This window comes from Daldinia vernicosa (genome assembly GCF_022497035.1).
Source record: "Daldinia vernicosa strain CBS 139.73 unplaced genomic scaffold F5Y00scaffold_57, whole genome shotgun sequence".
In the NCBI taxonomy this organism is placed as follows: Eukaryota; Fungi; Ascomycota; class Sordariomycetes; order Xylariales; family Hypoxylaceae; genus Daldinia; species Daldinia vernicosa.
Genome location: NW_025953973.1, coordinates 79839 through 102749, shown reverse-complemented (window position 1 = coordinate 102749; position 22911 = coordinate 79839). Strand labels below are relative to the sequence as shown.

The following is a 22911-nucleotide window of genomic DNA, read 5'->3' as shown; positions in this document are numbered from 1 at the left end:
ACTTACCACCACAAGCCACACATAAAAAATAGGTACTAAATGCTCATGTACCCCAAAACCCAGCACATGCACTTATTTCGTCTCGAGCCAATTACAATTCACAATTACAACTCACCGGATAACTCCTAAGCTACCAAAGACAGCACATACCCCTTATTCATTTCCATTGGGATTGTGTATGAGGATACCTAGGATACCTAGGATACCTACTTGGGGTATGCAATCTCATATTATATCCAGGGACTATCCTGAAGAGCACATAAACCTTGATGAACTCGTAGATGGCTTTTAGCATAGATGTACCCGGAGTGTTCGAGGCTCGAAGCAGGTGTAGCTTTTGTGCCAGGGGCGTATGAGTACGCTCTCGCAGGGTTTGCTATCGAAGACGTAATTGACGTTCTTAAACCACCATAAGCCTAAACTCCACTACACTTAAATAATTAAACACTACGTGTTGAGAACTCGCCCTAGCCAGAAGAGTTGCACGAAGTGATTCGTGCTATTCGGGGTCAGCTAGTCGCCCAGTCAACCTCCAATATGGAAGAGATAATAGGAGGAGTCGAGGGAATCGACTTCCATCACCCATACACTCCATATGACGTACAAGAGCAATTCATGAACACTGCATATGAGGTCTTACAGAAAGGAGAAGGGCAAATTGGTATTCTTGAGAGCCCAACTGGCACCGTACGTTGATGCTTAGATTCGAGGCTTCTCCGCGCTAACATCTTCAGGGAAAATCTCTCTCGCTCATATGCGCTGCTCTCACTTGGTTACGAAACCACAAGAGATCGAAGTTTGAGACATCAGTTACTGAGGCTGCCCAGGAGTTTAAGGATGAGCCGGATTGGATTGTCGACCAAATGCTAAAACGGAAGAGAGAAGAGATACTTAAGCAATGGGAAGAAAGAGAAGCACGGTTGAGGAAAATACGAGCCAAGGAAAAAGTGACAGAAGAGAGAGGATCTAAGCGAAGGAGACTGGAAGATGGTAGCGCTAGAAAGAGTAAGAAAACTGGCGACGACGATGAGGACGATGAGTGGCTGTTAGATGAAGGCCACGACGAAGATACATCCCAGGACAGCGATAACCCGTCAGGATTCAGCAAGGAGACGCGGAACCTCATGAGCAAGCTAGGCCTAGGAAGCCTTCAAACCAAAGAAGAGGGCGAAGAGATAAGTGAAAACGAGATTAAGGTGCGTCAGCTCATGGGTACTTCTGACGGCTTAAGCTAATTCATCGTAGATCTATTATACGTCGAGAACGCATTCGCAGTTGACACAATTCATTTCGGAACTACGCCGACCAAAATTTCCAGCGTCATTACCAGATTCTCTTCTTGGTGATAACTCAAGCATCGAATCAGAGGGCATCAAACACCTCCCGCTATCTTCCCGCCAACGACTCTGCATCAATCCGTCGGTCTCTCGCCTCGGCTCCCTCCCAGCGATCAACGATCGCTGCACCGAGCTTCAGCAGCCGAAGTCAAAGGACAGGTGCCAATTCGTACCGAATGCGGATAACCTAAGTTTAACACATCAGTTTCGAGACAGCGCCCTTGCTACTCTCCCGGATATTGAGGATCTCTTCGAGCTCGGAAAGAAGTTACACGTGTGTCCGTACTACGCCTCAAGAACAGCAGTGCCTAGTGCAGAGATCATTACTCTACCCTACCCTTTACTTTTGCAAAAGACCGCTAGGGATGCCCTTGGTATCAAACTGGAGGGCAACGTGGTCATCGTCGACGAAGCTCATAACATCATGGATGCGGTAGCTAACGTGTACGCCTCCGAGATTAGCCTGAACGAACTAAAGCGAGCCAGGCAAATGCTTGGGGTATATGTTAAGAAATTTGGAAAGAAGCTTAAGGGTGAAAACCGAGTCATGGTTGCGCAAGTCGCCAAGGTTGTGGATGGTCTAAAGACATGGCTAGAAAGCGCATCGGAACTGAAGGTAAGGCACGAACTTCTCATTATTTATAAGTTCTTCAATTAGTTAAAGTAGTACTAACATGTATAATCCTAGAGCGACCAAGGAATAGTCGACCCTAACGCCCTTTTGAGGTCCAAGGGCATCGATCAGATTAATATGTATAAACTCATTCAATACATACAAGACTCAAAACTCGCATATAAAATCGAAGGATATGTTGCGCAAGCCGAGTCTCAGGATGCAGGAGATGTTCCATCCGCAATACGATCAACGCCTGTTCTTCATGCTCTCCTCTCATTTCTTGTCTCTTTGAACAACTTGAGCTCCGAAGGTCGTATTTTCTACCACAGAGTTTCCCAAGACGATATCAAGCTCTCTTACCTCCTTCTTTCACCCACACACGCATTCTCTTCCATAGCATCAAGTGCACGAGCAGTCATTCTCGCCGGCGGCACCATGTCACCATTCGAGGATTACACGGCACATCTTTTCCCGGACTTGGCACAAAATAAAATCACGACTCTCAGCTGCGGCCACGTGATTCCACCATCAAATCTTTGCGTTTGGACATTGTCATCTCCGAGACCAAAGACCGATCCTAGGAGCGTGGAGTTCGAGTTCAGTTTTCAGAAGCGTAGTGACAAGTCGATGATCTACGAGCTAGGAATTGCGATCCTCAACATCTGTACGGCTGTTCCGGATGGTGTTGTTATTTTTTTCCCTAGCTACGGATATCTTGACGAAGTGGTATCTGTATGGAGCGAAGCCAGTACTGGCCAGCCTAAACCGCTATGGGAGAAACTGCAAGCCAAGAAAGCCGTGTTCCGCGAGACCAAGGGAGGATCAAGCGACGAGGTGCTAGCACAGTATAGCGAGGCGATCCTGGGCGAGAGCAAATCCGGCCCTCCACTTAATAGAAATGGAGCCTTACTGTTAAGTGTGGTTGGCGGAAAGATGAGTGAAGGTATCAACTTTTCTGACCGACTAGGTCGTTGCGTGGTGGTGGTCGGGTTGCCATATCCGAATATCCATTCGCCGGACTGGAAAGCCCGAATCGAGTATATCGAGTCGACCACATTGGAGCGCATAAAGGCCACTAGTCCATCCATGCCCAAAGGCGAGGCTCTTGCGGCAGCAAAGCAGGCGGCTCGCGATTTCTACGAGAACGCATGTATGCGCGCCGTGAATCAGAGCATCGGACGCGCTATTCGTCACCGAAACGACTACGCTGCCATTGTGCTAGTCGACCGGCGGTTTGCAGCCGACCGTATTAAGACTAAGTTACCTGGATGGATCCGCGGTGGCTTGGTCGAGGGGAGCGAAAACGGGGGATTGGGACAGATGATGGGAAAGCTTAGCAGTTTCTTCAGGGGTAAGAAAACGTTGGCGGACGCTTAAGATACGCTATAATAGGAGAATGGAAGATATTCATAATCATAATCATACCTAGTTATAGCAGAAATGTAGAGTTCGGATGGTGGTTAAGATGTATATAACAGTATGTGTATTTCGTACAACCCCTTAATAGCCCCTAAATAGGTACCTATGTACCTTGTACAATACAATATGTACCTCTAGAACATCCCACTATGACCCCGCGCTAGGAGATGCTTATCGATAGATAGGTACATATGTAGCCTCTAAGTGCCCCATCGAGTGTTAAGTACCCTATTAAACAAGACGCGTTCCCCGTCGCGTCACTACTAAATATTCTCTTCATTTTTACGTTGTCTGTCACGAATCCTTAAACTCCCCCTTCGGGCGATCCACTTGCCAATTGGTCTAATCCGATCTTAGAGAGGCTACAAACGTAATATTCTATATTATTCCACACGATGACATCCTCACCACGGCACGAGGAGTACCAATACCTCGATCTCGTTCAGGACATCTTAGATCACGGAGAGCGTCGACCAGATCGGTAAGCTACAGTTTTATCCCCCTTATTTACTGCCTGCTCAGTATAGCAAAAGGGCTCCCAATCTAGAAGCAAGTTTCTAAAACTCAACTCTCCTTGTAGAACCGGTACCGGGACATACTCCATCTTCGCCCCCCAACCGCTCAAGTTCAGCCTCAACGATAACGGCAAGCCGATTCTACCGCTATTAACGACGAAGCGCGTGTTCCTGCGTGCTGTAATCGCCGAACTTCTATGGTTTATCGAGGGAAATACATCGTCGACATCTCTCAGCGCGCAAGACGTCAAGATATGGGATGGCAACGGGTCACGCGAATTCCTCGACAACCTGGGACTTAAGGATCGTGAAGTTGGTGATCTCGGCCCCGTCTACGGTTTCCAATGGCGCCATTTCGGCGCTGAGTACGTCGATGCGCGCACAGACTACACCGGCCAGGGCGTCGACCAACTAGCCGACGTCATCCATAAATTGCGCAATAATCCCTACGACCGCCGCATGATTCTCTCCGCCTGGAACCCGGCCGATCTAAAGAAAATGGTGTTGCCTCCGTGTCACATGTTCGCGCAGTTCTACGTTTCGTTTCCGAGACAGAATAGGGACGAGGAGAGCAACGGAGAAGAGAAGCCGAAAGGTCATCTTCACTGCCAATTGTACCAGCGGTCCTGCGACATGGGACTCGGTGTCCCTTTCAACATTGCGAGCTACGCGCTGCTGACGCATATGCTGGCACATGTCTGCGATCTAGTCCCCGGTAGTCTAACACACGTTATGGGCGACGCACACGTGTACATCGACCACGTCGACGCGTTGAAAGTGCAGCTAGAGCGCGAGCCACGGCCGTTCCCAGAGCTACAGATCAAACGCGACGGTGGTGGCTCGATCGATGGGTGGAAAGTGGAGGATATCTCGGTTCTAAATTACGAGCCTCACAAGACTATCCCGATGAAGATGTCCGTTTAACTACATACCTAACCTAGCTTAAGACATAGAATTATTTAGATGCTAGAAATAGCCTGACTACATATTAGATTTACAGAGGACGGGTACATATGTAGTTCGAATCAAGATATGGTACAATGATGAATGTATTACGTAGGAATGATAAGTATAGGGGGGGTTGAGTTTTCGTTAGAGGCATAGCCAAGGTACAATCCACTAGGTAGACTGGTAGACAGTATGTATGATCAAACCCCCTGAGTACGGATTGTGGATTCTAGCAACAGTGACTCAGGCACTCATTACAATGAGGCAGTCACTGCCTACATTCACTACCTACATCTACGCATATATGAACAATACATAGCTAGATCCTACTAAAACCTAAATAACTAATACAACAACGATGTCATCACTAATCTAGGGAATCACAAGATTACAGTATATCCACTTTTTTCAAAGTCTATCGTCCCTAAGGTTGAATTAATCAATCACCCACGATACCAATTACACAATTACACAATTTTTATTTTTATTTCTATACCATACCAGCTTCTTATCATAATGTCAGACGAAAACCCTTCCATCTCCGCCCTGGCAGAAATCGCACAAAGCGAGCCCCAGAACTTACAAGCTCATGCCAACAAAATTGTATCTCTGGAGTTTTTCGCTGATGATGCCTCTCATCATAAATTATTCAAGGACTTAAAATTCCCCAACCTCGAAAATCTCTGGCTAGATGCCTCGGATTACAATGAAGGCGCACATCTAGAACAGTATCTTCAACCTAAGCTAAAGCGCTTTATTTTCTACGGGGGGCCTATCTCGGATTCCTTCCTGGACAAGCTACAGGCTTCTTGTCCGCTCTTAGAAGAACTACTCATCGACAACCCGCGGGACCTCATTTCCCCTGAGGGTTTCCTCCGATTCCTCGATGGCGCCAAAGCTCTGAAGCGAATATCAGTTATGTACGGGATGAGCCGAGCCATAAATGACTCGGTCATTATTGCTCTCGCTACGAAGCCCGGCCTTGAAATTTTAGAGTTCCAGGAGCTCATCACTACAGAACTCGCCTTAAGAATTGTCGCGGAACGATCCCGGAACGATGCTGAGGAGAAGCTGCTTCCAGAATTTCGTGAATTCATCTGCGTTGCGGAGCCTGGCGGACTCACGAGCATACTGCCGTATCTATCCAAGCTTACTCGCCTAGAAGCGAATATTGTATATGAAGGTTTTCCTTTGGCCACGATACAGGACCGCGTAATCCACAACATCGCCTCGCAATGTATTCATCTACATACTTTAAAGTTGGAATACAGAGCTATAGAAGGTCAGCATATTCATATCCCCTCAGATGGTCTTGCCAAGCTAGCGCAGAGGCTTAGCAAGTTAGAGGAGCTCAGCATTTCTGGCAATGGAGTCGAAGCTCCAGAATTCGGGGATCCTCAATTTGCCAGTATAATACAAGCCCAGCCGCGCCTCAAGGTCCTGCATCTGAGATTCACATGCTACCTCACGGAATCTTCATTGGCAGAGGCTGCCAAGTACGGCGGGACGAGGCTAGAGGAGCTCGAGCTCAACGGGACCTACAGTCTTCTAAACCTAGTATCTAGTGATGTCTTGTTTCCCCAGTTATTATCGCTCGAGCTCGGGCAGCTAGCGCCGCTACCTCTCACGGACGATGCGATAGCCAGAGAGGCAGCTAACATTGCTCGACTTCTAAAGAAGATTGCGCCTAGATTGCAATATTTCGACGTGATGTCTGGGAATACTGTTAGTGATATGGTATCGTATGAGCTGGATGAAATATAATTGAACTACTACCTACCTACCTAGGTAGTTATACTTGGGAGGATATGCCTCTGCTCGTACGCGAGGTATTTCATTCCTAGTCGCTTATACGGATTCCTCTCTTTAGCTCACGAAATACCACGCTATAAAAGCAGTTATCCAAGTTCAAGCAGGTTGACCGCCTTTTCCCACCTAGCGCCTAGTCTAGAGACTTGAGGACGCCGAGGAATATCGGTTGTCCTATATTCAAAGGTTGTTAAAGATGTCAATTTACGCATTGATTCCGCCATCCTATCCCCCTTTTCGAAGGAACATGATCCCTGGTCTTACTGTTGCTGGTTCCGGCCCGACCTATCAGAATCCCTTCTTCAGAGCTAAATACTATACAGCGGGTGAACCTCGTATCCCGCACCGAATCATCACCAAGAGACTCGGGATAAAGAATAATACATTGGATTCTTCCTGGAAGTGATGGTAAGATGCCTAGCTACAGGAAAAATTCCTAATGCTACACAACTTCTCTGACATAATCATCATCGAATCCATCAACCAAATCACCTACCTAATACAGCTGCAAGGCGTAATGTGCGTTCAATCGTGGCCCTTCGATACCCCGTCGAAGAGCCACTAGCATGTCGACGATCCACATAGGATAGACATAGACATAAAGGCTAGCGTCGTTATGCCTACAGGAGCCAAGAAAGCAGCTGTATAAATATCCTCATTATTTCCCCGCCAAATGCTATATCATAGGTACTTAGCCACCCATACCAGTAACCGGCCAACACCAACAGACTAGAATCCGTAAACCATGGCTCCCGTCACCGAAATCGTCATCCACAGCCTCAAGCCAGGTACGGACGTGGACACTTTCTACAACCTCTTCGCGGTTATCAAGGGGCAACCGGGCGCCCAAGCCGTGCGTGTTTCCACCGTGCACGAGAACCCCGAGCAGGTCGACCTTTTTATCGACTGGGACAGCATCGAGTCGCACCAAGCCCTCCAGGCCCAAACGGAAGCTTACAGCGCCTTCATCGACCAGGTCAAGCCACACGTCACCAAACTCGCTACCGTAGTCCACGCAGAGCTGACTCCGTTCCCGCCCACCGTGCTGGACAACGCCGAGGGCAAGGGCAAATCTCCCGCCGCCCAGCTCATATTCGCCTACTTCGCGCCCGACACCGACGCGGCCAAGACGCTTACCGAGGCGCAAAGGTTCGTCTCCAAGCTAGCTGGCGCAAGCTTCGCGGGCTTGACGGGCGAGTCCTCTCTCGGCTGGACGGTCGAGAAGGACGTCGACTTCAAGGGCGAGAAGACCCGCGTGCTCGTTATCATCCTGGGCTGGGAGAGCGTCCAAGCCCATTCGGAGGCGCGCGAGACAGGTGCTTGGAAGAGCATAATTGGCGAGTTCCAGGGCGCCGCGGAGGGCCTGAAGGGCTTCGAAGTCACCCACGTTAGTACCAGAGCTTTATAGGACAGATAACTACCTAAGGTTAGGTCAATACCTAGCTAGCTCAGGGTCCCTCGTGTTGATGCGGTGGGATGTTGATATACGTCAAATTTCAAGATTGCGGGCTATAAAGGGACTTGGTACGTAGATTAACGATTTACGAAGAGAGGCGACATTTGCTTGAGTTACTGCATCGTCTATCTTGTACCGTTCTGCGTCGATGTGATTTTATTTAGGTATAGGTAGGCTTGGCTCTATAGCAAAAAGGGGTTATTCACGCCAACCCCTAAATATCTAGACCATTGGCACAGAAACAGTAACACTGTGTACATTTTGATTCATCAACTTTAGGTAGCTAAGCGAGGCCTATCAAATATCATACAACCTTCGAATCAGACTCTTCTTTCGCGCTTACTTCCTTCGCCCCCACCTCCTCGTCTAGAGATTGTCCCCTAACAACCCCTACACCATGATCAACCATTTCAGACTTCAAGATCGGGGGCCCAGAGAAATGTTTGCGGCCCCATGCAAAATACCAGATGATGCTGATGGCAGCGAAACCCGCAAATACCACACTGGCATAATTCATGGTGGAAGCGTCCAGCCCGGTGAGATTAGTCGGCATGCAGAACAAGAAGATGGCAAGGATAATCCATAACAGCGTCGTCACATTGATAACAAACCCAAAACGACCAAGTGAGAATGAAGCATGTTCTAGCTGCTTACGACCGCGCATAACGGAGACTAAAATTGGCAGCCCGTACGACGTCGAGAGACATATCGTAGCGACTCCCGTGAAGCTGCTGAATGCTGCCGACGAACCGAAGTAAATGAGGCCCAATAAGCAATCTACAATTGCCGATAGAGTGAGAGCCCACAGCGGGATATCGAACCGCTTATCGACTTTACTCCAGAGGCCAGAGCCGGGGATGGCACCGTCGCGTGCAAAAGCGTAAGTACAGCGACTCGAAGCCGTCAGCGCACCGACACCGGCGAATAACCAAATACCCAGGATAAGGAATAGCAATCCGAAGCCACCCCCGGCACTTCCCGTCGCCGTCTTGAATATGAGACCAACTGGCTGACCGTTCGCCACGTCAAGGAGCGTTTGGACTTCCGGTAGCACGAAAAGGACCGGAATTAGATAGATAAGACCTGTAATACCGGCCGCCACGACTGATACTATAGTATTCCGAGTTAGTCATTATAATTCAAAGAGGGTTAGTTATAAGGATGTATATTCGCTCATAAAGGGAGTGTCCCACACGGCAAAGGAAAGCGTCTATAAAATTATAGATGACTCACAGACGATAGCCTTGGGAACCTCGCGCTCGGGCGCCTGTACTTCCTCGCACATAGCTGCGACCATGCCGTAGCCCGTCAGCACGTACGCGGGCTGCAACAGACCGACGAAGAACGACCAGCCGGCCGGCCAGCCCGAGGCCGAGGCATCATAGTGCGCAAACACGAACTCGCCGCTCCTCTTGCTCGGGGACATAGCCAGGAGAACGACGAGTATAATAACGATGGAGGCGGCGGTCCAGTATATACAGAGGGTGTTGATAAGATCCAGATACTTGGAGCCGAAGACGTTAATCAAGTAACACGCGAGCATGACGGCCCAGAACATAAGGATGGTCTGCCACTCGTTGGCGACGAAGTCCTCGTCCCACAGCGAGACGGCGCTGAGAATCAACTGCGCGCCGCCGAAGTTGATGGACAGGGTCACGGTCCAGTTGCCCACCAGCGTCAGCCAGCCGGTGATCCAGCTGGAGATCGGGGCCCAGCGCGGCGTCGATAGCAGCGCGGCCCAGTAGTAAACGCCGCCCGCGGTGGGATACACGGAACAGATCTCGGCGAGCGAAGCGGCGATGGCGGTCGAAAGGAGAGAGAGCAGGACCCAGCCCCAGATGACGGTGACTGATTGTCCGTTTGCTAGCGATATGTAGAATGTAGTACTGAGGCCGTATGGGACGGCCATCTGTTGTGTTATGCGTTAGTAACGTTGCGTGAAGCTATCTAGAAGCTGTCTAGGTAGGTAAGGTAGGTAGTTATATATAATGACTATTGATATATATATGAGTCACGAGATGTCATCGGAATAGGATGCTGTTATAGACAGAGTTCTGTTGGAAATAAATACTTATAATACTAGTTACATACTATCGACTAATTAGTATTCATATAACTATACTAGAATGAGGTTATTTGTTATTGTCTTGTTTTCATACCAATAGCAAAGGATAAGCCAAGCACCGAAAGCATACTCAGACTTCGAGGCAACTCGGCCTTGTATCCCATCTTGGCGAGTGCGTCGTCTGCTGCTGCTGTCACCTCGACGGACCTACGCGGACCCGCGCTGGTGACGGATTGCCTCCCCATCGTCGATAATGTCGTTATTTATAAATGACAAAACATGAATAATAAGGCATAAACAATGATGATGATGGTAGGAATAAGAATGATAATGGTAGATGAGCTTGTGAGTTTGTTACCTAGTACATATTCCGTACTATGTAGTATATACATACAACCCACTAGGATGTTCAATGTTATTAGTGGGGCGCCAAGCCGCCAGGCATCAACATCTTTTGAATACGGCTAGTATGTATTCCCACATATAAATTACTATGAGGAGGTATAAAAACAACGACTCTGCCGAAAGCCCTTTTTTCAATATATTACCTCTCGTTAAGCGATTCTTGAATAGCCTCCCCGTACGTACGGTATTTCAACACGATAACGCCTTCTCCCACACAGCTAAAGGAACCTTGGAATGCCTTGACGATTGAATGGCCCCCGGACAGCCCTAATTGAAAACGTGTGGGCTTAGGTGAAAGATTGGTTAGATAGTAATTACGATTTATAGTCGTTAACGTTACGGGAATTAAAACAGGCTATTAAGGCTGTTTTGGAGGCTGTTCCTAAAGACTTTAATATATAATAGGGCTTTCAAATGCCGTAACTCTGGGGGGAAACAATTAAAAAATTAGATTATATCAAATATAAGGCTATTTTTAAGTTATATATTTTACAGTAGTAATTTATATGAGAGGTTACATACTAGCCATATCAAGAAATGTTGATGCCTTAATGCCTGAGACCCACTAAATAACATTGAACATCTTAGTGTACTGTACGAGGCCCCCTGTCGAGATGCTGATAACATCAAGTTCTTATCTTTTGAACTGGATCCTTTTTACATATTAAATACAAGGATACGGCAACTCGACCATCCTAGCTTAGGTAGACTTATCAGCAGTATTCCCCAGAGCTGAATATTTAATTACCCGCCCACTAAGCTTGATGGGGCATCGCGTACGGCCTCACTCCTCATCTCAGCTAGCAAGATCTCTCTTTATCTTCTCAGTTATCTTCTTCACGTTACATAGTATAATTATGAATATAACTATACTGTAATGTACGTATCTGTTAGATAAGTAGTTATCAGATGTATGTAAATAATTGCAACATGATCCATTTTCATTACAACATCTCATAATATATCAATGATTATAATTATACAAAATATAAAACATACCTACACGAATAACTCATGTCTAAGTGAGGGGGATCTGAGGGGATGTTCATTAATGACTCCCGACGTTTCACGATAGTCCGATGGAATTCCCCAAGTTCCCCGCACGCTATTCGCCGCCATCTTACAGGCGCACAGCATAATATGAGGGTATGAATTCGGCAGCTGGTCATGAACGTCCACTCGAGGGTTCGACTTAACATAACATAAATCGACAAATTTCAACGAGACTCTCTCTCTCTCTGCAGCAATCACAACCATGGCTCCTCGACCCCGTCTAGAAGGCAAGGTCGCAATCGTGACGGGAGGCGCGTCGGGGTTCGGCAGGGGCATCGCAGCTAAATTCGCGGAAGAAGGGGCTCGGATCATCATCGCCGACCTCTCGGAGGAAGCCGGTCGCGCGGCAGCCCAGGAGCTCGGATGTACCTTCGCAGCAGCCGACGTGACGAAGCGCGAGGACTGGGAACGTCTCCTTCAGACGGCTCTGGATGCCTTCGGCCAGCTTGACGTCGTGGTGAACAACGCCGGAGCGACGTACGCCAACAAGCCGACCGAGGAGGTAACGGATCAAGACTTCGACCTCGTCATGAACGTTAATGTCAAGTCTGTGTATATCTCTACTAGCGTTATCGTGCCCTACTTCCTCGAAGAGAAGAGGCCGGGGGGCTTTATTCAGGTCGCCTCTACCGCAGGTGTTCGACCGCGCCCGAGGCTTACCTGGTATAACGCGTCGAAAGCGGCTGTAATCAATGCCACAAAGGTATGAGCGCTCAACCGCCGCCACCATCCCTTTTCCTGTGACCCGGCATAGTACAGCACAGCACGGTTTTTCTAAATCGCGAATACTAACCGTGATATATGGTATACGATAGACGATGGCAGTCGAGTACGGGCCTCAGCAGATGCGGTTCAACGCGGTCTCTCCGGTCGTAGGAAGCACGGGGATGACGCACCTATTCATCGGCAAGCCCAACACGGCCGAGAACCGCAAGGCGTTCGAGTCTGTGGTGCCGCTAGGCAGGGGCTCGACTCCGGAGGACGTCGCTAACGCTTGCTGTTACCTGGCCAGCGACGAAGCCGCCTTTATCACCGGGGTCAACATCGAGGTAGATGGAGGGAGATGTGTTTGAGGAATGAATTTCACCCGAGCGGCTTATCAAGTCGTTCTTTGAAACTACCACGCATAACGTGATATAAGAGTTGATGACTGTTCGGTCCGAATTTATCGTCCGGGAACTGAGCCTGCGGTGATGGAGTTGGGTATTTTTTTAATTTTTGTCATTGGCTGTAGCATAAATATTCAGTCGATATACCTATCTGCATGAAGTGACTAAAATAGAATCACCTCTTAATTAACTAATGGTTTCCAGGCGTTGGATCATTCCGCTACGCGAAACACATCTTGTTCCCAGCTACTATTTCCCAATCGCGTCTTTAAACCGGAAAGCTACCGTAAGGAACAGGGTATAGGTATAACTTAGCCATTTCTAGTTGTGATGAACACACACAGGACCGCCGTCTTCAAGGTTCTCTCCTATTAGCGTACCCGGCAAGGTGGGTTGCGGTAGTTAGCATTTATTAGCATTACATGTTTATATTAAATAGAAATATGTTGTTGTATCGACCTGCCAAATAGGTAGAACTCCCAACGTCCTTCCGGTATTCCCCCTTTCGGACACCTCACGGCCTGCTTTTCTCCACAGTAACACCCCACGACGACCCCATGAAGCCACGCCGCGCGCTCTCGCGTACCGGAGAACTTGTGTGCTTCCCCCATGTAGCGGGCCTTCTTTGTCGCAATGATGATCGCCGACGATGGAACGACGGTCCGCTCGAGAAGCTACCTCTGGAACGTCGGGTTAGAGGAACACGATTACGATTCCTCCCATCCAATAGTTAGAAAATAGGACAGAATGACAATCCAGTCGCTTACAAACGATGATATTGGCATCTGGGCGGTGACATCACTGATGCCGCGATCCCGGGACACCGGTATTTGATAATCTATATAAAGTGCCTCCTTTGCCGTCTGGGAAATGTTGTGAAACAGCTGAGCACTGCGCCATCATTGTCACGGTCAGTCAAACTTAGACTTCATAGCTACCTACCTACCTCCCCTTGACCACCATGAAGAACTTCGCCAACATTGCCGCCGTAGCTGCGCTCGCAGCCAGCAGCGCCTCCGCCCATTACATCTTCCAGCAGCTCTCGCTCGATGCCACTCAATACGCCCCCTTCGAGTACAGTACGTCTCACGAAGAGGACTCTTTTATTTATTACCTTGCCGTCTAGCTTAGGTAGTTAGAAATAGGAGCAAAGACTGATATGTTGAATACCTAGTCCGACAAAACAGCAACTACAACTCCCCCGTTACAGGTAAGATTTGCACACTATTTCCCTTATTCTTTCCCCGGCTTACGCTAATCGTTACCTATAGATTTGGCTTCGAACGACCTGAGGTGCAATGTCGGTGCTCAGGGTGCCGATACTAAGACGGTAGACGTGAAGGCCGGTGAAGCATTCACCTTCACACTTGATACCGTACGTAGCCCATTCCAGATACGCCTCATTTGCTTACATAGTATAACAACTGACTTCGTCGCTAGCCCGTGTACCACCAAGGGCCGATCTCCATGTACGGAATAATCGATGTGCTTTATATTCTGGCGGCTATACTGACAGATCGCTAGCTACATGTCGAAGGCCCCAGGAGCTGCCTCGGAATACGACGGCAGTGGCGAATGGTTCAAGATCAAGGACTTCGGTGAGCCGCCTCGAGTGCTTAAGCCCTTAGGTGGTACTTCAATTACTAACTCCCATCCGTAGCTCCCGACTTCTCGAGTGGCGAAGCTAAGTGGGATATGTCCGGTAAGCACAGTTTCCCATTATAAGGGACACACACGTGTTGCGAAAGCGCAAGCTAACGATGTTGTGTACCTACCTATGTAGGCTCATACTCGTACACTATCCCATCGTGTATCGAGGACGGCGAGTATCTCTTGCGAATCCAGAGCCTCGCGATCCACAACCCGTACCCGTCTGGTATTCCTCAGTTCTACATCTCCTGCGCCCAGGTCAAGGTGTCCGGCGGCAGTGGCAGCTACAACCCCACGACCGTACAGATCCCCGGCGCATTCAAGGAGACCGACCCTGGTTACACCGCCAACGTGAGTTTCTTGATGCCAATGCTTCTGCGGCGATGAGCGGATATGCTAATAGTTCGTTAGATCTACTCCAACTTCCACGAGTACACCGTCCCCGGCCCCGAGCCTGTAAGTCGCCCCTCGGCGCAAATATTGTATAATGTTCCAAGTACTAACTATTTCTAGTTGACTTGCTAGATTCTTTTAGGATTCGCCCGTGGTAAAGGATAGAGTACGGGCTAGGCTTGGTGTTTGAAATCGTGGCACTTTTACCATTCTATCTTGCTTGACAAGCCCCGATACAAGGCTTCCTTACATAACAGCATACCTACTTCGATCTAGTATCAGATAGATGCCATATTAGTTATTAAATACCTCGTCAAATGGTGGCACCGTATACCTATCTTACTGAGGAAGCGTGATTTCATTAGTCAATTTTCTCTTATAATACCTACGGTTTCCAACACCACCATCATAAATAATAGTAGAGGAGTACAATATGCGTATTCCCAACCAACCCGCTCTATGAACCTCGAATAGGTATTACGCCAGGGCACAGACATCTATTCTCTAGTAATAGCTTGCAAACAAACTCAAACTACGGAAAGTAGTGTGGATTAAAAGGGGTATTTTCAACTACAAGAAGACCGGAGGATGATGATGTGGTTTGTCCCTCCCTTCGCCTTTGTTTGCTAATCAAATTACAATAGGCCGCCTACTCTTAAAGAGAATGTTTTTGTTGGGCTTCCGGTCCCGTTCCACTTGGGATCATGAGCAAATATTCTGGTTATCTACCACATTAAACTCAAAACTGCAAAAGTCTAGTTATCGGCTTAGAGACAAATACTGGGGTGGAGATTAAATAGATATTTTAATAGAAAGGTTGCTAGACTATACTTACTCCAGGTCTCAAGAGAATGTATTATATTAATTTGTTTCGTAGAGCATTTCCTGTCCAGGTAGCAGTGAGGATCTCGTGATAGGTAATCTAATATTAGATAGATTTCATAGGTGACCCCTAAAACCTCTTCGAAGATTTCACGTATAAATATTCCAAGAGAAATTATTTTCTGTTTATGTTTATCAGTCGTCGCGGTTTCAAATAACTAACTGATAGTAAGATACTTGAGCTCCTTATAGAAACACATTTGAGTTATCAGGAAATGAAAAACTACAATAGGTTCATATTAAGAGGTATGCGTGTGTGTGTTTATATAGTAAGACTTTCGTAACTAACTGCTTAAAATATAATATCCCATTGAGCTAAACATGTCCTAACCATACTTAACATAGAATGCTTCACAAGCAAGAGGGTTAAATAAAAGTTCTAACTTACACATCCCTAGGATAGCCTCTTGTCAAGACATATGGTGTAGTTTTAACAGCTATGGTCAAATTTAAACATGAATATAAATTCTATAAAGCCGTAGTAAGGTCATATACGTGCCCTACGATGGATTTCAAGTTATTAATTATGATTTCAATTCAACGTTCGTTTTTATAGAGTACCTTATCATAGATTACTTCAAAACAGCTAGAAGCTATGAATTACTAACTAACGTATAGAAAAGTCTCCTATGAGATCAGTACATCACATAGTTGAATATCAATCTAAGGGGAAAAGAGGATTTAAAAAAAAGGTAACTCGTATTGGCCCGGTCACGTCGCCGTCCAAAACAGCGAAGGCAATCCAGGCTTCCAACAAGGCTGAGCAACCGGCTAATCCGAAGCATCACCTCCCTCAACTATGTATTAGACCCAACTACCGTCATGATGACATATGTAGCTACCTACCTCCATCAAGCAGATGATCGTGACCCCCATCAACGAATGCATCAGCCTACATACCTACCTACCTCCCCTCAACTCCCCTCATAATTATGTAGGTACCTAGGTATGTAGGTAGAAGTCGCCCCAAACAAGCAGACTAAACAAACACGACAAGATACGCAATCCGTCTGCCCACGGTGGCGAATTCCAGCGCCACAGCCCTAAGTAGAAACAAGGCGTCAGACTGCCGCCCTCTTCGAGCGTGCAAGCGTGATACAGCCCCCCATCCCTCAAAAGAACGAGGAAGTCAAGGCAAACAAACGGCCGGAACATGTCGACTGCATACCCACTACGATACGTATACATCCACACATACATCCACACATACAAATAGACACTGTAACTAGGCAGCCGTCACGCGGCAGCCAAGTGACTAATACTCCCGCACCCCGAATTCGATCACATGGTCCCCCGTGGACGCGACGACGGGGCGCATATCCCATGGGGGGGTCGTGGGTCGTGGGTGTGGATGGGTTGTGTATGCATGTATGTACCCCGGGCACACACGCACGACCCGTACGTACATACATACATATATACCGGGGAGGGGCAGGGGGCTTGCCTCATGTATGTACATACATATGCCGGTCTTATATATAGGTTAGGTACATATCATGCTGTGTTGAGTATAATCTGCTTTTTTTTCTACATAACCCTTTCCGCTCCAAGAATCTCTACATATGGAACTACATGATCATAAGTGAATTACCGTCGTAGATGGAATAGTATACCTAGCCCGGAACTAGGGTTCCTAATGTTTTGATACTTGGTCAACAAGAGAATCTACGAAGGCTTGGAGTTAGAACAGAGAGCTCATACCTATACTTACTCTATAGCCGAGTAACTCGAGCACGTTCAAAGCCGAAATCTAACGAGCTTCGAAAGCTGTTGATGAATGTGGACACCCACACTTCTCTTTGTGTATACTGTTAACAATATATGTGACAAAAGCGAATAGTTGCATGCTAATGTCAAGAGCTTCCATTGGATAGATCTATTATATCCCACTCAAAGCTGGATGGTCTATCGCCTGATTCTAAGACCTTTTGTTTCCGTTATATCCAACTTAACGTGTAACTCAGTCTTATATAACACAAGGCCTGCTTATATCGATGGTGACATCCCTCTTGCACATAACCGGCGTCTAAGGACGGCGATATCACCACATTCTATGCTGTCATATGTCTCTCATAGTTCTCGGGGCCCCTCGCGTTTATTATACTTCTCAGAGTGATCTTCCAATTGGTCTCTAAATAGGCAGGTCAGGCTTCAACGTTGCCGCTGGGTTGGACGAATCCGCCTTTTCTCATACGAGACTCATATTGCCCACCTTCCTCCCGCGGACGCATCATCCTTGATAGAACCTGCACGTCATGTCGACATGCAGCTTTATATATGACTTTCCTACTGCTGGGTTTGTTGCTTTTGCGTGCCCCGTATGAGGGACTCTTGTGGAAAAACATGGATCTAGCAGACGGGCGAATATCTCTGATTATGTACCGGGTTAGGTTGCACCATGGTCGTCCAGGAACCTAACTTAGGATCAGGATGGTACCGAACACCAACGGACGTACGATACATCTAAGAACCGAGACTATCGGATGTGACCACTGCCAGTCTGTGGCGAAAGAGCCTTACCTAGAACTAATCTGTACAATCTGTACATAGTAGGTTTATCTAGTGAGCGATGGTATGTACCTCTGTCAGCGGAGACGACGGATACTAGAACGCGTCCTGCACGCATTACAGGTGCAAGCGCTTGCGTATGTCTCATCGTATCCATACTGCATTTGCTTAGTTGATGGAGGGCTACTGTGGGGATGGTGCATCATGAGATAGCCAGGCCAAGCTCGAGAGGGTGCAGGGACCCTAGGCTATGCAAGTAGGAGTGGAATCTCGCAGATCAGAGGATCTCGACGGTCTTGACAGTCGATCAGATTTGCACCCTTGCAGGACCGAACCTTGTTCGGATAATCGGGAGACGAGGATAACTCGTTGCACTGCAGCGGAGAGAAAAGGGTGTCTAGGATGTTTAAGCATAAGACAACAGCGTCATGGGATATAGACCCATTTTGGTTGAAGTATACGAAAACGGAAATAAATGGACGATCCTTCGGTGCAATTTGATAGATGGAAGTTGGGGGGGCTCTGTTAGAAATGGAGAATTCGGCGATAGTATTAGAAATTAAAGGATAGCCGCAATATTGAAAGCTTTGATGGCGGTAGTCTTGGTATTGACAGGACTAGATAGGGCATCTTCAAGTAACCGGCGAAAAAAAACAAGATACTTCGCATATCTAACTTGAGAGATTGGATGCCAGAAGACGGATTTATGGGTACTAGGTAGCTAGCTACCTAGGTGATAATACGAGGTGCTGTGAAAGAGATGGAAATTGAGCTGACTGAAGTATACCATGTATGAGACGTAGTCTATAGCCAGGCGGAAAGGATAGCGGGATGCCATATGCAGAACGATGCATTAGGTACATAGAGCTAGACTGCTGACAGGGACTTAGGATGGTGTGGGGATTTCATGCGTACACAGTCGTAGCTCGAAGTGGTGAGTGAAACTGATTGGTGATTTGTTCGCTAGAAACGGTGTGGCCACACCGTGAACATTTTGGGCGTAGTGGCTGACTGGCTGTACATACAAGGCCAGACTCATACTCGTTTGGGCGGTTAAGCAATGCTGTAATCTCCGGAATAACCTCGTTTTTGGAGGGTCATGGGAGACGAATAACGACAACGGAAATACCCTCGCCCTCTTCGGAGCTAAAGTGTCTAGAAAGAGACGGGGAGGCTAGCCATATACAATGCCATACTAATATTAACATGGCCATATGACTTTGTGTTAGCAGTAAGCAACTAACCTAGCGCTTAGTCCCTGAGCTCGCAAATCGAAAACTGAGCTAGTCGTTCTGCATATTACCGGCCTGAAGAATAAACAGAATTCGGTATTGCTTGACGAAGGATATCGGGGCGTGGTGATTGGCAGCAGCTAAGCGACGGTCGTGTAAGTCACAGAACTCATACTCCGTTTTGAGAATTATAGTCTGTGATAATGACATATACTGCTAAGAACCCTATCTGCAGTTACGTTAAATCAGATGTGGGGACTTATATATGGTTAACTGCTTTGAAGGATATCAGACTGCTTTTGGTAAAAGATCTCTAGCTCGGCCCAGAGGTTCACCGAGAACTTCTGGCCCTTAGGGATCAGCGGTACTCTAAAACAAGGTAGGTAGACCGGTTGGCATTTGGTGGGGAAGAGGATGTGACGGAACCAGTAGATGCTGCCTAGAATATAGAGACGCGGCATTGACAAGTGGGTTCCATATTGAAGAATCAAGGCGAGGACCTATTGCAGCGGCTCGGTCGAAATGCGCAGACGGGTTTTGCTCTCCAAATACTGCAGCGGTCGGCGATCATGTCAAGCTCTCGGCTTAGCTGACCCCAATTGCCCTAGATAGCCTCTCTTTTGTCGGCAGTTGAGTGATCAGTTTAAGATGATTGTCTCCTGGGGCTAGGAGCGGATAGGCACGTAACGAGGCCTGAGCAGGGTGAGGAGCGGGATGAACCTTGACGGCAAGGCGATAACGTCGCATTCTACAATCGTAGTGACCTCTGTAGCGAAGTATAACCCTGGCTCCGATCACTGTCTGTCATCGTCTGGTGATGGAGCTCTACCATAGACACCATAGATAGGGGGTGGATCCCGGCCGTCGTCCGAACTGTACAATTAGGTAGTATGTATATAGCTGAGTATACAAGTGTGTATTTGTAACATAGAGCCGTATCAACCTAGGTTACTATGTAAGTGGTACCCCTCAGGTAAACGAGCTTCTTGTGCAGGTGTGTGAGTGGGAGATGTGGTGGTGGTGGTGGTCGCAGGTAATGGTGGATAAGTGGATTTATTATTTGAAGACGCGTGAGGCGCCAATCAAATGCACTGCCGGTCGGGGGACCATGTCAGTAGGTACCTAGGTACCTAAGTGACCTGAAGTTACATAGGTACAATACTTGTGGACTGAGTGGGGCGGTCACGGAGAGAAAGATTTCCCGCAGCAAGACAGGTGCAACCTGGAGATTCCAATTACTCCAACTGGATGCCGGGACTGCGGGGCTGCGGGGCTGGAGGGATTTACATATCTCCATAGTAATGCGCCACTAACGCCACACTTAAGAGGTCCGAGCACAAGGTAGGACTGCTAAATTTGGTATTGTGCATTGTACCGTATCAATGTCCAAGTATCCAAGTACATATCCCATCATTGATTACCTACATCAACGTCGATCGTCTCAACTTGAGATCGTTACCTGGTTTTGTTTTAACTACATGTATCACGAGCCAACTTTATACTAATTTAGAACCGCTTAGTTACGCTACTTGAACTCGCATAGACGTACCTCCTACATACTAGTTATACCGTATGACTATCACCACCGGCATCACTCTCATACCTATACATGCATCTACCTAATGCACTACTAATCTATCGGATATCTTGGTTTGTAGATCGGTCTCCAGGTTGATGTCGATGGCAATGCTTCTCTAATCGTACCATAACTATTCGCTAGTGCGGGTAGAGGCGACCTCGTGGCAGCACACCGATGCAGCAATGTCGAAGGCTGAAACGCTTCCCCGGTTTATCAATACCACCAGGTCATTAGACCGTACATTCGACGGCTTGGTGATTGGCCTCATTTTCAATCCGGACCATTCATTCCAGCTTGGTCGCCTACGATGTGGCCCGATCCTTCGACATGCATCGGGTGCTTGCTGATGAGATTTGAGAGGAGAGACCGGTTAGATACCAAGCACCTAGGGCCTCCAGCATTAAAAGCATTATGGAGGCGAGGTTAGGATAAAGGCGCAAAACGCGGTATGCGGTATGCGATAAGTGTGTGTGTGTTATATGGACGCGTGCGTGCGTAAATATGCGCGTAGTTTGTCCCGGTCTCACTTACACGAGGAATGATAGAAGCGCGGGAACTATGGCTGCAGTCGCCACTTATGCGCCTTCGTCGCTCATCCGATGCAAGTCGTAGTTAAAGATGGCGGTGATCGTCGTCAAATCCAAGACAGTGAGCGAAACCAGTAAATATCGTCTTCCTCAGCATGTCGAGATAGATACAACATCGAATTTGAGCGGCAACTATCTTAATTCTACGTTATAGAGAGTCTAACCGGTGGCTGTCGCGCATCGTGCGGTACGTCATGCTTCGTCCGAGTTTGCGCGCCGGCCGCTCCAACAGTTGTCGGTCAATACAGTCTACTAGTGCTCACTCGTATCATGGCCATATGACATCTTAAGGACATAAATAAACGTTTAGGGTGGCCCCCAAACACAAGTTTCCCAGCGGATGAGGGCTAAGTTCCCTAGCTAATGTTCTGGAACCGCCTACTTGGGACGTCTCAAGTCCCATCCTCTTTTCCTATAACGTCGACCTGCATTTTTGCTATTCCAATTACCCATATGCTGGGTATCGAAATCCTACGGAATCCATCAGCTCTTTGGTCAATACTGCTTCGCCGTAACTAAGCGTTCTCTCGATGAGAGCGAAAAGTCTTTAGCCTGACAAGATACGAGCTGGAGATACGGATTCTCTCTGGCGAAGAACGGCTAGGGAAAAAGCAAACGAGAACAGTCACTAGTATATCTGATATGTCACTTACCTAGGTAGCTTAGTTTTCCAATGAGGCAAGCCGCTGATCACGGACGCTTCGGGACGTGCACGAGTGAGTGACACCCGTCTTACCACCTTGTGTTCATTTACGGGTTACACCTCGCACCTATATCTTTAGCCTCACTCAGTCGACACAACATCACCCATCACCAGTCACCAGAATTATGACCATTACAAAATAAATCCCATAGGGTGAGCAAACGTTATCCGGTTTAAAGGGGGTGTTTGTCACGATGGCTTATGCCGAGTTCACGCATCTAACGCTTTAAGGGGTTTACATAGGAACAAAACCACATCGTGGCGTCATCTTTTAGATCAATCCTCGCTTTTCCTTAAGTCGCTTAAGGGCGATCCATCTACTTGGCACTTCGACTATCTCTACCTAGTCTAACTTCCATGGTTCAAATTGTCCGTGCTCGTGTTATACCGATTTTATTTTAGGTAGGTACCTACAGTTTATGCGCTTCACCGATCTGATTCCCCCCCAAACCCATCATCCGTGGTTGACCTGATTCAAATTCGGACAAAGGTGTATTTGATACAAGAGCATTGACCCCGCGACATCTCATTTGCTAACCTCGAGCGTGGTAACCTTAAAAGCCTATTTTTCAGGTCTTGATTGATTGGGTGCCACGCATCGGATTTCGAGGCGAAAGGATCCATCATCAGCATATTTGGGTTTCT

At 47.6% G+C, this 22911-nt stretch overlaps 7 protein-coding genes across 7 annotated transcripts; 6 read left to right on the top strand and 1 right to left on the bottom strand.

The window, feature by feature from the left end:
• The first annotated feature begins 86 nt into the window (after positions 1-86).
• On the top strand, positions 87-3450 carry F5Y00DRAFT_170111 (DNA repair helicase). The gene is made up of 4 exons (XM_048004848.1): positions 87-687; positions 735-1196; positions 1246-1953; positions 2026-3450. Exons 1-4 carry the CDS (start codon positions 538-540, stop codon positions 3328-3330), a joined length of 2625 nt encoding a protein of 874 aa, XP_047861304.1. The 5' UTR covers positions 87-537; the 3' UTR covers positions 3331-3450.
• A 130-nt stretch (positions 3451-3580) lies between these two features.
• Positions 3581-5145, top strand: F5Y00DRAFT_246432 (thymidylate synthase). Its single transcript, XM_048009145.1, has 2 exons — positions 3581-3853; positions 3953-5145. The coding sequence occupies exons 1-2, from the start codon at positions 3768-3770 to the stop codon at positions 4809-4811; spliced, it is 945 nt and encodes a 314-aa protein (XP_047861303.1). The 5' UTR covers positions 3581-3767; the 3' UTR covers positions 4812-5145.
• A 119-nt stretch (positions 5146-5264) lies between these two features.
• Positions 5265-6719, top strand: F5Y00DRAFT_170074 (uncharacterized protein). Its single transcript, XM_048004846.1, has one exon. The coding sequence runs from the start codon at positions 5352-5354 to the stop codon at positions 6597-6599; it is 1248 nt and encodes a 415-aa protein (XP_047861302.1). The 5' UTR covers positions 5265-5351; the 3' UTR covers positions 6600-6719.
• A 500-nt stretch (positions 6720-7219) lies between these two features.
• On the top strand, positions 7220-8228 carry F5Y00DRAFT_170072 (uncharacterized protein). The gene has a single exon (XM_048004845.1). It carries the CDS (start codon positions 7390-7392, stop codon positions 8050-8052), a length of 663 nt encoding a protein of 220 aa, XP_047861301.1. The 5' UTR covers positions 7220-7389; the 3' UTR covers positions 8053-8228.
• F5Y00DRAFT_170083 (amino acid transporter) lies at positions 8229-10271 on the bottom strand. The gene is made up of 3 exons (XM_048004847.1): positions 10260-10271; positions 9334-10190; positions 8229-9210 (listed from the first exon to the last, which is right to left on the bottom strand). Exons 2-3 carry the CDS (start codon positions 10007-10009, stop codon positions 8405-8407), a joined length of 1482 nt encoding a protein of 493 aa, XP_047861300.1. The 5' UTR covers positions 10010-10190; positions 10260-10271; the 3' UTR covers positions 8229-8404.
• A 1264-nt stretch (positions 10272-11535) lies between these two features.
• On the top strand, positions 11536-12957 carry F5Y00DRAFT_246424 (3-oxoacyl-reductase). The gene is made up of 2 exons (XM_048009144.1): positions 11536-12326; positions 12439-12957. Exons 1-2 carry the CDS (start codon positions 11826-11828, stop codon positions 12694-12696), a joined length of 759 nt encoding a protein of 252 aa, XP_047861299.1. The 5' UTR covers positions 11536-11825; the 3' UTR covers positions 12697-12957.
• Positions 12958-13283: 326 nt separating this feature from the next.
• On the top strand, positions 13284-15106 carry F5Y00DRAFT_246423 (glycoside hydrolase family 61 protein). The gene is made up of 9 exons (XM_048009143.1): positions 13284-13811; positions 13907-13942; positions 14004-14107; positions 14173-14201; positions 14257-14330; positions 14393-14434; positions 14516-14733; positions 14794-14838; positions 14896-15106. The coding sequence occupies exons 1-9, from the start codon at positions 13694-13696 to the stop codon at positions 14905-14907; spliced, it is 678 nt and encodes a 225-aa protein (XP_047861298.1). The 5' UTR covers positions 13284-13693; the 3' UTR covers positions 14908-15106.
• Positions 15107-22911: the final 7805 nt, after the last annotated feature.

Coding starts and splice junctions, on each gene's coding strand:
- F5Y00DRAFT_170111 (XM_048004848.1), top strand. CDS start 538: ATGGAAGAGATAATAGGAGGAGTCGAGGGAATCGACTTCCATCACCCA. Junction 1,197..1,245: donor TAAGTGAAAACGAGATTAAG/GTGCGTCAGCTC, acceptor AATTCATCGTAG/ATCTATTATACGTCGAGAAC. Junction 1,954..2,025: donor AAAGCGCATCGGAACTGAAG/GTAAGGCACGAA, acceptor GTATAATCCTAG/AGCGACCAAGGAATAGTCGA.
- F5Y00DRAFT_246432 (XM_048009145.1), top strand. CDS start 3,768: ATGACATCCTCACCACGGCACGAGGAGTACCAATACCTCGATCTCGTT. Junction 3,854..3,952: donor GGAGAGCGTCGACCAGATCG/GTAAGCTACAGT, acceptor CTCTCCTTGTAG/AACCGGTACCGGGACATACT.
- F5Y00DRAFT_170074 (XM_048004846.1), top strand. CDS start 5,352: ATGTCAGACGAAAACCCTTCCATCTCCGCCCTGGCAGAAATCGCACAA.
- F5Y00DRAFT_170072 (XM_048004845.1), top strand. CDS start 7,390: ATGGCTCCCGTCACCGAAATCGTCATCCACAGCCTCAAGCCAGGTACG.
- F5Y00DRAFT_170083 (XM_048004847.1), bottom strand. CDS start 10,009: ATGGCCGTCCCATACGGCCTCAGTACTACATTCTACATATCGCTAGCA. Junction 9,211..9,333: donor GGTTCCCAAGGCTATCGTCT/GTGAGTCATCTA, acceptor GGAATACTATAG/TATCAGTCGTGGCGGCCGGT.
- F5Y00DRAFT_246424 (XM_048009144.1), top strand. CDS start 11,826: ATGGCTCCTCGACCCCGTCTAGAAGGCAAGGTCGCAATCGTGACGGGA. Junction 12,327..12,438: donor CTGTAATCAATGCCACAAAG/GTATGAGCGCTC, acceptor GGTATACGATAG/ACGATGGCAGTCGAGTACGG.
- F5Y00DRAFT_246423 (XM_048009143.1), top strand. CDS start 13,694: ATGAAGAACTTCGCCAACATTGCCGCCGTAGCTGCGCTCGCAGCCAGC. Junction 13,812..13,906: donor ATACGCCCCCTTCGAGTACA/GTACGTCTCACG, acceptor TTGAATACCTAG/TCCGACAAAACAGCAACTAC. Junction 13,943..14,003: donor CTACAACTCCCCCGTTACAG/GTAAGATTTGCA, acceptor CGTTACCTATAG/ATTTGGCTTCGAACGACCTG.